Source organism: Halichoerus grypus, chromosome 2 (assembly GCF_964656455.1).
Source record: "Halichoerus grypus chromosome 2, mHalGry1.hap1.1, whole genome shotgun sequence".
NCBI classification, from domain to species: domain Eukaryota; kingdom Metazoa; phylum Chordata; class Mammalia; order Carnivora; family Phocidae; genus Halichoerus; species Halichoerus grypus.
Genome location: NC_135713.1, coordinates 165,855,281 through 165,868,273, shown reverse-complemented (window position 1 = coordinate 165,868,273; position 12,993 = coordinate 165,855,281). Strand labels below are relative to the sequence as shown.

The 12,993-nt window shown below is 42.5% G+C and overlaps 1 protein-coding gene across 1 annotated transcript in view; it reads left to right on the top strand.

The window, feature by feature from the left end:
* Positions 1-4,531: 4,531 nt before the first annotated feature.
* The window catches only part of CPD (carboxypeptidase D), an 80,217-nt gene continuing 71,755 nt past the window's right edge, over positions 4,532-12,993 (top strand). The window contains exons 1-2 of the mRNA XM_078068101.1: positions 4,532-5,322; positions 11,311-11,558. Of these exons, the coding sequence (XP_077924227.1) occupies positions 4,586-5,322; positions 11,311-11,558 (985 nt within the window). The 5' untranslated portion in view covers positions 4,532-4,585. The remainder of the gene's footprint in view (positions 5,323-11,310; positions 11,559-12,993) is intronic.

Sequence of the window (12,993 nt, the reverse complement as noted above, 5' to 3'; positions counted from 1 at the left end):
TTATTAAGTATCAATGACTGGAAACTATTATTACTCTCTTTTTCTCTCTCCCAGTCTTTGAGATGATTATTTCACACCTTCCTCTCTTTTCTCAAACTTCTGACACCTACTATAACATCTTTACCCTTGGCTGATGGCCTTATTTCCCATTTCATTAAGAAAAGAGAAGCAATCAGAGAATATCCACCAGCTCTCCACACCTCGCCTACCCACTTATTTGTACCTACCTCCATGTATTCTGCGTGACTACAGATCAAGTGTCTGTGCTCCTACCTAAGGCCAGCCCTTCCACTGGTGGATTAGATTCTGTGGCCCCAGCCATTCTCCGCCCTCTCTATTGCATCAACTGATTTTCCCTCTTTACTAGATCATTCCCATCAGTACACAAACAACCTATAATTTCTCCCATCTTAAAAACGAAAAAACAAACTTAAACCCAAAAAACTGTTGGCTTTGTGCCCCCCTCCAGCTTAGTCCCAATTTTCTACTCTCCTCTATAACAGGACTCCTCAAAAGAATTACTTCACCAACTCCACTTCATTGTCTTCTAGTCTCTCTTGAACCCAGTCTATTCCAGTTTTTCCTGCACCACTCTGCCAAGACTGCTCTTATAAAGGTCACCAGGAACTTCTGCACTGCTAAATCCAATGGTCAATTCAATTCAGTCCTCATCTCAAAGAGATTTCTTCTGCCTTCCTTGTCTGGGATCATGGCAAGGCCATCTATCTGGTCACCCTCACTAGCTTGTGAAGTCGTCTTTTCCTTCTTCTTCTTCCCTCTTACCCATGCGGTTGTTAAATCTTGTCAATCCAACAACCCAAACATCTTCCTAATTTAGCCTCTCCTTTCTATCCTGGCAAAGTTTGCCAGACCGCTCTTGTCCGGATGGTAACTGCTCTTTAGCCCGCCCCACACGGCCCCTGCAATTCTCTTGCTAGAACAAAGATGTAATCCACGCCACTCCTCTCATAAGTGGCTCTGTAAGTTTCCCATTTGCTGTGCAATAAAGCAAAACCCCCTCAGCCTAGTACTGAAGTCCTTTTACCACCTGGCACCATCCCTCCTGCTCCTCTCAACACATCTTCGCGGCCATTCACAACCTGCCTCTGTCCCTCTACCCCTGCTGGCCCCTCTGCCTGGAGTGCCCCTTTCCCCATGTTTCTCCCCCTATGTGAGAATCCTTATTATTATTAAAAAAAAATAATGATTTCTGAAAGCTTGCAATATGCAAAGTATGACATAAATATTATACATGTATTATTTAATTATCAGAAAACGGAAATAACTTTCCCAAGTTAAAACAGCTAGGAAATGGTTGATCTAGGATTTCAACTTGATTCACGATCTGATGGTATTGGTGAAAATTTCTCTGACTCATCACAATTAGTTGCCTTTTCCTGTGTTCCAACAGCAGGGGTTTTGTTGTTGTTTGTTTTTAGTTCACTACACAAAAGCAGATTTATTACAGAGATTAAACATACAGACTCTGAAGCCAGATTCCTTGGGTTTGAGCCCTAGATCTGTGGCTTGCCAGCTGCGAGACCTTGTACCTCAGTCTTTTTATCTTTGAAATGGGAATGATAATAGTACTTACTTCAGGATGGTTGTGAGGATTAAATGCATCAGCCAACAGAAAGGGTTTAGCATAGCGTCTTTGCATAGCTCTGGCCCTAGGGACACATCCTGTCCTATGTTCTATCTCCCTCACTAGACTCTGGCCTCCTGGGAGAGGGGAATCTCTCATTCATCTTCCAATCCTCCTGCGCCCAGCGAGGCAGACCTTTCACTAGAGTGGGTGCTCCATAAACATCTATCAAACTGAATTTGTAAGTCTATGGGTGTTCACGCCAGACCATGTGACGTTTACAAGTTCATGGTCTATGCTGTGCTTCAGTTACCTCTATGTCTTTTAAAGAAAGTGGTTACCAAAGCAACAAGGCCATCCAACAGCTCTGCCTTGTTTTGAAAAGTCCGGGTCTTTACTGCTCTGCTTCTGTGAACAGGAAGCCTTTTCACCTTCAAGCTTTTCCTAAGTTCCTTCACCTGTGAGGCCAACACTTTCTTTGTGGGGGAGGAGGAAAGGGACACCTGTCACAAGGTTCAAGACTTCTCCGGGACAGCTAGAGGTATGTAGCTGGAGATTTCCCCTCCAGTGAGCAGTGACCGGGGTCAGGTTTCACTTCTAACCCCTGGCACCGCGTACATGCTTAGACCGGAGGCTCCAGACCTGAAAGAGGTCTGAGGATTCCTGGGAGACCTCTGGCTCGAGTTACATCACAGTGTTTCACTGCCCTCCAGCTTGTTTGTTTACATTTCAAGGCTGCCTCGCTAGGTGAGGCTGCGGGAGTGAGGTGGCAGGAAGAGGTTTCAAAGGAGTGTGAAAATGGTAGAAAAGGAAATATTTGATTAGAGGTTAACATGTCCCCTGGGGCTTCTTCGATTTGGATGATTGTAAAAGTGCATCGGGTAAAGATTAAGCACTCCCCAGGGGGCAGTGGTCTCTGCTCCGAGTGGGGACTTCTGCTCCTGATGAGTTGCAGCTGCTGTGTATGCTGTGGACTAAACCAAATGGGGCGTGGAGGAGAAAGAGGCATTCACAGCACCAATCACAGTGACTGTGCTAAACTCATCATCTTCACCTACGCCTGAGTTTCTTCTGTCTTGTATCTTGGTGAACACTTGCAAGTTGCTTAGGCTGTAACTTGGAATCAGCCTACAATCCTCTCTCTCTGCCGTCAGCTCCTGTATACTTTCTCTCCTGAAGGTCTTTCAAATCCATTTCCTTCTCTCCGCTTCCACTGGCATCACCTTTGAAGGTTAAGAGTTTCATCATGTTCTTGGATTATAGCTTCCTGATGGTTTTCTCGGTCTCAAGTCTTAGGCCTTCCACTCCATTCGCTATGTTACTGTCAAGGGGATTTTTCAAAATTAAAATCCATCCAGTTTAAAATCCATCAGTGGCTCTCCATGGTCTTCTGTATTAAATGCTCCCCAAAGCTGGGCTTGTGAGGCTTTTCGGGTTCTGGTCCTGCTTCTCTGGCTTGTGTCCTATCAGGTCACCTCCATATCTGTGAGTACCTTCACATCAGTAATCTTGATCTGCATGCAGTCCTCAGAACATGCAGTATTTGCTCTCAAGCCTGGCAGCTTGCTGTGCTTGCTCCTCCCTCTGCCCAGAATTCCTCCTCTCCCCTTCAGCTTCTCTTCTCCTTTTCTCCTCCTCAGGTTGAATGAGGTTTCCCACGCCTGAATATCTCTATCACAGACTGTATCTGATCTCTATCTTACCAGCATCTGGCTCTGACATACAGTAGTTGCTCAATAAATATTTGACAGAGAAATGAATTAACCCTTTACTAGTCATATTAGGGTTCAATCATAGTTCAAAGAAGGGGCCTTGAAATGCCTGGCTCTGAAAGAAGGAAATACCACAGTCATTACAATTATGTTGTTAGATGGGTAAAATTTCACACTTGATAAAAGAATTGTGAGGTTTTGTGTTTCTTCAAGCTAAAGTGACTGAAGCTTATTTTAAAAACCAGTTTAAAAGGCTTCATCTCTAGATTATAAAGACCGTATTTGCCAGCTTTGACACAACATTGAGGAGTTCAGGAATTATACTCACCAAGCAAGTGTTTCCAGAAATGTCATACCTGCTGCTTTAAGTATGTCATTTTAAGGCCACAGTTAAACAAATAACTCTTTCGGGAGAGTTGTGAGAGGTGAGAAAGTGAACATGAAATCTGCCGACAGAGGGCTGAGACCAGCACACACAAGAATTAGTGGCCGTGAAATAACATATATACAATATACATTATTATACAGCAACACAAAGAGAGCCTACTACATAGCAGATCTCTGCTAAACATAAAGGAGGCACCTTCTTTCAACACAGAAACTAAAAGCTGGAATGGACTGCCTTGTGAGGTGAGCTTCGAGTGCCCCAGTGTCCCACGGCCTTCGGTGGCTTGCGGGGCGCTGGGCTCAAGCCAAGTCAGGGCGGCTCCAGTGGAAAAGGCGTAGGGTGGAAAGGGCTAAGGCGTCCTTTGGCTCTTTCAAGGTAGATTCTTTCGAATCTTTGGATTTTTTTTTTTAATTTTATTGGAGTTCTTTGATTCTTTGGAACCTTTGGAACCTTTCGATTCTTTTGATTCTCGATTCTAAGCGTTAAAGAGCAGCGAGGAAAAGCTGCAACAAAGATGGGAAGGGAGTTGGTAAGAGTACTCAGAGAAAAGTGGGTGAGAATTAAACGGGTAAGCCATCGAGGAGAGATTGGGCGAGTAGAGAAAAAGCAGAGCAAACGCAGAAGAGGAAACGGGGAGGAGGGAAAGAGAGGGAGAGGAACCCTAGGGAAGGAAGAGAGTGACCAAACTCGTCCGGGACAGGAGGAAGGCACGCCCAGAGGGAGCTGTTTCTTTAAGGAGAGCCCCGCCCCCTGCGTGTCGCCGCAGCAGGCCCGTCCACGATTGGCTGCGGCCGGAAGGCGGGAGGGGGGTTGCTAGGTGCGGAGGGGATCCGGCGGGCCCCCTCCTCCCGGAGCGCGGAGCCGCGGGAGCGGAGCCGGGGTTAGCGGCGCTGCTGAAAGATGGCGAGTGGCCGCGACGCGCGGCCGCCCTGGCGGCCGGGGCGCCTCCCGCTTCTGCTGTGCCTGCTGCTGCTGTTGCTGCGGAACCCGGGCCGGGCAGCGCACATCAAGAAGGCGGAGGCGACGACAACGACGACGAGCGCAGGCGCCGAGGCGGACGAGGGCCAGTTCAATCGCTACTACCACGAAGAGGAGCTGGGCTCGGCGCTGAGGGAGGCTGCGGCCGCGGGGCCCCCGGGCCTGGCCCGCCTCTTCAGCATCGGCAGCTCGGTGGAGGGTCGGCCGCTGTGGGTGCTGCGCCTCACGGCCGGCCTGGGGCCGCCGTCTCCTGACAGCGACTCGGGGCCCGACGCGGAGGGGCCGCTCCTGCCCGGCCGACCGCAGGTGAAGCTAGTGGGCAACATGCACGGCGACGAGACCGTGTCGCGCCAGGTGCTGATCTACCTAGCCCGCGAGCTGGCTGCTGGCTACCGCCGCGGGGATCCGCGCATCGTCCGCCTGCTCAACACCACCGACGTGTACGTGCTGCCTAGCCTCAACCCCGACGGCTTTGAGCGCGCCCGGGAGGGCGACTGCGGCCTCAGCGATAGTGGCCCCCCCGGGACCAGCGGTCGCGACAACAGCCGCGGCCGTGACCTCAACCGCAGCTTCCCCGACCAGTTCAGCACTGGCGAGCCACCAGCCCTGGACGACGTGCCCGAGGTGCGTGCCCTCATGGACTGGATCCGCAGGAACAAGTGAGTGTCATAACCCCCCGCCCATCCACGTGAGCCTGCAGGGGCAGAGGCTGGGTCCGGCACTCAGTAGGCATTCAAACAGTGCTTGTTTGCAGGCCTAAGGGACCGGGGTAGTGAAGGTGGAAGGCGACACCCCATAACCGGGACAGGGCCCAGGCCGCTTAGTCTCTTGTCCCGCTAATAGCCCAAGAAGCACTGCCTAGAGGCTGTCATTTGTTCAACGGATGCAAAGAGCTGTTTGGCTAGAAGCGAGACTTCTTTCCGACATTCTCGTCCCTATTGTCACAGGACCATAGAACATGAGCAATAGAAGAGAACTTAAGGATAACTTAGGTCAGCTCACTCATTTTATAGATCAGCTGTCAATACTGCCATTATTACTGTAGGCACGGTGCTAAGTAAGCTCTTTCTCTGGACTGCATGACCTGTCTCACTTTATGTTGGCCACAACCTCATGAAACAGACATCATTAATATCCCTGTTTTGCATATAGGGGAAATTAAGGGTCAGAGTGGTTAAATAATGTACACAGTAGGGAGTGTAGCTGGGACTTAGATGCAGCAATCTGACTCTTTGTCAGTGCTCTTAACAGCTACAGAGGGAGGCTGTAACCCATTAATGATAAATGACACTCCCTGGGTCTTGGTTATTTGATGGAAACTGGTTCTCTTCCAGTCTTTATTCTGACTCAGCTAGGGAGCATATGGCTATGGCTGGAGAACTTGCACAGAGCTGGTACTTTCATCCCTGCTTCATTTTAGATTCTCTAAAAGGTTTCTGTTGCCATTTGTGCACTTTATTAGTGGGCCAGGGCTGAATGGCTAATTATCGCATTTAGTACACACCTTAAGTGTTATTAAGCATTATGTGGGATGTAAAAAATTAAAAGCAATAGGACCTCAAGAAATTGATGAATAACAAGAGAATATCATAAATATCTGTGAGGTGTGTTTATGTACCCAGTTAAACTTTACAGGAGTTGTTCCTACTGGCAAAATATGTGTGGGCTGCAATAATACAGATCATCTCTGTGGAAGAGGTAGAACTTGAACGGTGTTTCGAGAGATGAGTAGGATTTTCAGCGAAAAGGAGGAGGGGAGGAATAAAAGAACAGAGAACTTACTCCGGATGGAATAGTGTCTGAAGTGAGCATGTACTAGTTCCCTTTTCAAGCATCGGCTTTATCAGCGTATCCCCATTTTTGTGTCTTTCATAAGGCTTGCGAGGCAATAGTTAATCTTTCCATCTGGATTTGAAGATTTCTAAGTGACAGATACAATAAAAGTAATAATGAACAGAAGTTTCTCTGTGGGACTTGGGATCACCTCTTCTATAAGATTTCAATACATATAGCAGACCTAGAAAATTCATAGGCATTATGACAACCCTAGATTTTTTTTTATCTTCCACCTTTCACTTTACTCTTCCTTTTGAGATCCCTTGTAGATATTTAATTTCACATATATATTCTGGGAAGATTTTTTTTTTCTTGTAAAGATAACCATGTCATGATCTCTGAACATTTGTCTAAGAAACATGACTTTAATGTATATCTTGCTGTCAGAAGCTATGATGGCCAGGGCTTTTCTGAGATGATATATCGAATGCACTGTTTGCATTGCTTAAATGAAAATGCCCTGTCATGACCCTTGCAGGGATATAAATTCCGTGACTAGATTTTTCTCTTCAGTATTAGTTCTGTGGTGACCAGAAATGAAAATGAGCTTTGCCTTGGTGCAAGTCACCTTGAGGCTGCATCGAAAGCCTTAAACTTTAAATGTGGAACCAAAAATTTGCTCTCTGGTTAACATTTTCATATCACAGTATTTAATGATTATAAGTTTTGGTTTGGGCGGGTTAGTTCAATGATAGGAGCTTGTGACAATTTTAAAAGTTAATCTGGGTTTGTTGTCATTACACAAAAAGTCATTTTGTTCCGTGGCTGTGGACTATCCCAATCTGAACCAACCACGTTTCAAACATGTAATTCTAATAAGGGAAAGTAGGTGACTATATAGGGTGAAAAGTACATCCATCCATCCTCAGTTTTCACAAATTAACTCAAAATGCATATTCTTTAATGATAAATTAATAACAAAGGACACTGATATGTGAATAAAATGAGAAGCACAAGCATACACACAATTTGAGATTGATGCCTAGAGTCAGCTCCATGAATAGGAAATTTAAGAACTGAACACATTAGTCTGTATGGGAAAATTACCTTTTTCAGTGTATTTTCTGAAATCATTTGAGTAATTTCTAGATCTGCAGTTCACCCAGCTATATTAGAAATAGATTTTTGTTGCTATTTTGGGTAGGTAAGAATTTAAGACTTATTTCCTTCTGCTTAGGAAAGTGAATTTTATTTTCTTTGTTTCACTTTATACTTCATCCAGTGGGTGCCTCTGTATTATTGATAATTGACACATACTTAGGAAAATATACAAGATTTTAACCCCATCATTAAAATAAAGATTTTGGGGCGCCTGGGTGGCTCAGTCGTTAAGCGTCTGCCTTCGGCTCAGGTCATGATCCCGGGATCCTGGGATCGAGCCCCGCATCGGGCTCCCTGCTCTGCAGAAAGCCTGCTTCTCCCTCTCCACTCTCCCTGCTTGTGTTCTCTCTCTGTCTCTCTCTCTGTCAAATAAATAAATAAAATCTTAAAAAAAAAAAAAAAATTATAAAAAAAAATAAAGATTTTATAGTTTTCTTGGCCCCCATTTTTGGCACACTAGGCTTCTTTAATTAAATGTATCTGCTTAGACTTTAATAGGAGATTAGCATATAAATGATTTTTGGTATGTTGGTGAAAAGCATTACCATATTGCTGGGGGTGGGTACAAACTACTATTGAGGGGCTTATATTATATCTTTAGTTTCCTGAATCTTTAGAATTTAGTTTATCAGACTCAAGTTCTCATAATTTTTATTTATTTTTTATTTTTATTTATTTTTAAATTTATTTTAGAGAGAGAGAGAACATGGGAGGGGAGGGGCAGAGGGAGAGGGAGAGAGAGCTGGACGCGGGGCTCGATCCCATGACCCTGAGATCATGACCTGAGCCAAAATCAAGAGTCAGACACTTAACCCACCTAACCACCCAGGCGCCCCTCAAGTTCTCATAATTTTTAAAAGTTATTTATAGGGTTATCTGGAGAGCATAATAGAGTTAACTTAGAGATTAACTTTTTTATATCTATAAATCTTGTTTATAATATTTGTAATATATTTAGCAGGTACCTTAAATCTTATGCAAGGAATAATATATGATCCTGAAGTATGAGGAACATTTAAAAGAACTGATTTGAATGAAAACAATAAGGGGCACCTGGGTGGCTCAGTCGTTAAGTGTCTCCCTTCAGCTCAGGTCATGATCCCAGGGTCCTGGGATCGAGCCCCAAATCGGGCTCCCTGCTCGGCAGGGAGCCTGCTTCTCCCTCTCCCACTCCCCCTGCTTGTGTTCCCTCTCTCGCTGTGTCTCTCTCTGTCAAATAGATAAATAAAATCTTAAATAAAAAAAAGAAAACAATAAAATACCTTTCAAATAAAATTGGATTGACATGCAAAGTTGGTTTGATAAAGACTAAAAACGATAAACTTATAGCGACTGTAATAGGTATCACTTTGTCTTGAAATCCTTGTAAGAGTGGCATTCATACTTTTAACACTACATAAGTAAAGTAAGGAAAATCTAACAGTTGAATTTTATCACTCAAGTAGATTGCAAATATTTTGTTTTTCTAAAAGTATTTCATTAGGCCATTTTAATATTTCTGAGAAGCATGGCAAGCAATGCCAGACAAAGTGAAAACAGCATTTAGTCGAGAATCTCGGACTTTAAAGTTTTAATTGAAAATATACAATTAAAAAAAAAGAAAATACACAAAGTAGCATGCTTCACTTATTTAGAATATGCAGTTATCCATTTTTTTTTACTAGAATATGAGTGCCTGTGGGCATTTTTATGCTTGTTTGTTCCCTGGCGTATTCCTTAGTGCCTAGAACATTTGGCACATGGTTGACACTTAAGAAAATTTGTTGCTGAGTGGAACTAGGCTAGCCTTCTTGTAACTTTCCCAAAATCAGAGGGGGGAGAGAAAAGTACTTCAATTACTTTAGGCATACAAATCAGAAGTAAATTGATAATACCTTAGCAGTGAGGGCCAGATGGGTAGAATGGAGTTAGAATTTCTGTATCATTCTATCACCCAAGAGCTAGCACTGGTAGTGGGGAAAAAATGAAAGTCTGAAGGCAGTGATTCCCGAAGTAGGATGCTAGATATCTCCAAAGGAGTGGACATTTGTTGAGCAGAGGATATGCAGCGGTTGTTGTGCTGGAAGGTGTCGTACGTGTATTAATTTTTATAACAACCCTGGGAAGCAGGTAGCATTAATCCCCATTTTACAGATGAGAGAGAAACTGGGGTTCAATGAATTTAGAGGCAGTAACTTCTTCCTGATCGTATTTCATTACTGGCGATATCATACTTATTACTGAGCAATATCATATTTATTACTGGTGACATCATATTTATTACTGAGTGACAGCTCTGGGAGACTGAATGTTCTTGCCCATATTTGCCTGGCTCCAAAGCCTGAGCTATTGCTGCTCCACCAAATGGCATTCTCTGGTGTCTGGAAGATTGCTAATTATAATTATATATGTTAGTTTTTAACTAGTCTCTTTTCATACTCTATTCTAGTATTTAATCACTGTTTTTATTGGCTAAGTTCTATCTTCTGATGAACAGATTCTGTGTTACAAGTAATTTTCACTTTTTGATATTCCCTGGGATGGTACTGATCACACTTAAAATAACCTTTCAAATTAGACATACTACAGGTTTAAGTTTCTTTGAAGCATATAGAAAGAAACGTTATACATAACCCCCTTTAGAATTTCTGTAGGTCATTTCATTTCAGCCACAAAAAGGCAGAAGCAAGAAAATCCAATTTAGAGTGCAAAGAGGAAAGTGTTTAATCTGTAGTCACAGTAATAGTTTGAACTGTTCCGTGAGGGAAAGATGTATAAATAGGACTTCAGCATGTTTTTGCCTTTAGCTTTCACCATAAAAGGAGTTCTTCAGTATTTCTGTATCTATAAATTTCACCAAATTATAAATTGGTTCGCTTAGAAGTAGAAACATAAAAAAAAAAAAAAATGTTTCTTTTATGGGAGCGGGCCCTGTCTCCATGTCAGTTTATTTTTTAATGGACCAATCAGAAACCTTGGGCTTAGAAAGAGAGCTGCTTCTATGGTGATGCACTGAAGGACTAATCTTCTCTGTGCTATATTGTTTTTCTCTGAAAGCAGCTCACTGTATCAGGTTCTCCCCACCCCCAGTCTTGTCAACTGCGGCTTCTCTCTTGAAAATGTGAATTTAGTATATTGTGAAACTGGAGTCAGGCAAAACACATCCTGTTTTAAATTAGACTCCCTACCTTAAATATTTTGGAATAGTAAATATAAAAAATCATCGAAGTTATTAACCTAACTCACATATTCAACACATATTTATACAGGCCATGTTTTCTGCGATGTTAACATGTTATGAAATACAAGTATTAGGTTGAACTATATGAAATTGTCGCTTTTGTAGTTGAAATGTGACTGAACACTGGCAAGTTCGTATTGTTCAACCTAACACATATATTTGAATTCCCTGAATAAGATGTCTCCTGGAATGTTAATTCGTACTGTTATTCAGCTACTTTTTCAATGATGGGAAAATTCTTTAAAGTTACTTAAGGTTAACTTAAATTGCAAAAACTGTTTGCCTGAAATTTGTTCAACTGATGATGCTTTCTTTCCTTTTCTTTTGTTGTTGTTCTGCTTCCAGTAGCTGATAGTGTTGTCTTCTAAGTCTCTAAGAGATACCTGAGTTCATTTATGAAAGATGTAGAATTTTTAAATACATGGCATTTTCTGTGCTGCTTTTTTTTTTTTTTTTTTTTTAGTGATATGTGCTTTGGTTGTTTTCAAAGGTTTGTGCTTTCCGGAAATCTGCATGGTGGCTCCGTGGTAGCAAGCTATCCTTTTGATGACTCTCCAGAACATAAGGCCACTGGAATCTATAGCAAAACCTCAGATGATGAAGTCTTTAAATACTTGGCAAAAGCCTATGCATCAAACCATCCCATAATGAGAACTGGTGCCCCTCATTGTCCAGGAGATGAAGATGAGACTTTCAAAGATGGGATCACAAATGGCGCACATTGGTATGATGTGGAAGGTATGGAAAGCCCTGAATTTGCAATATTTTCCTCTTTGTTCATTTGGCTTTTCTTTTTTCTTTTCTTTTCTTTTCTTTTCTTTTCTTTCTCCCTTCCTCCCTTCCTCCCTTTCATTAGGTAAGCTCTGTGCCCAATGTGGGGCTTGAACTCACTACCCCCCACCCCCACTGAGGTAAAGAGTCACATGCTGTACTGACTGAGCCAGCCAGGTGCCTCTCATTTAGCTTTCTTATGAATACTCTGAGTGGAAAAGAGGAAACTTTGAGAAATCTAATTTTTAAAAATCTTTTTTTTATTTTGAAATTTTCAAACCCACAGTACAATTAAGACTACACAAAGGCCTATATATCCTTCATTTAAATTCACCAACTGTTATCTTACCCTAAATGCTCCACCTCTCCCGTCCCTTCCTCCCCACACATTCTCTTTTGCCAAACCATCCAAAAGTAGGTTGCAGATTCCTTAATACTTCACCTCTAAGTACCTCAGCATGTATTTTCCAAGTACAGGAACATTTTTGTGGACAACCATATACTGTTGCCCTAACTGAGAGATCAACAGTAATTCAGTACTACCATCCTACATTCTATTACTCAAATATCCTTTATTATTCCTCAGATTTCCTTTATAGCTCCTTTTCTTTCAGATCAGATCCAATCAAAGTTCAAGCATTGCATTTGGCCCTTGTGCTTTTGTGGTTTCCCCAATGTAGAACCGTCATATCAATACTCTCTTTTCTTAAGAGAGTAAGTGAACTCGTCAAAGTGAATCCTTTGATGAGTTCAGGCCAATTGTCCTACAGAACATCCCATATTCTGGATCCTGGTCAAATTTTCCAGCAAGACTCCTATAGAACACATCACATCACATCAGGACGCACATAAAGTGCTTGTGCCATGTGGCCATGGTGGACATCTTAGTTAATGGGATGACCATCAGTTCTCTCCCTTTTATATAATGGCATGGTTTCCTTTTATATTTTAATCTGTGGGGTGATCGTGGAATTTTTTTTTTTTAATTGGTTGAACACACACACACACACATATAACATGAAATTTGTTATTTTGACCCTTTTTAAGTATAGAATTAAGTGGCATTCATTTCATTCACGGTGTTGTGCACCCATGTCCCCACTGCCTACTTAGAAAACTTTTTCAGCATCCCAAACTTGGTAACCATTAAGCCATAATTCTCCATTCCCTTCCAATCTACTCTCTATCTCTGTGGATTTGCCTATTCTAGATATTTCATAGAACTGGAATCATATAATGTTTGTCCTGCGTCTGGCTTATTTCACTTAGCCTGATGTTTTTAAGGTTCATGCAATTTGTAGCATATATCAACACTTCATTGCTTTTTATGATGGAGAAATATTCCATTGTATGTATATACTGCATTTTGTTTATTCATTCACCTATTGATGGGCACTGGATT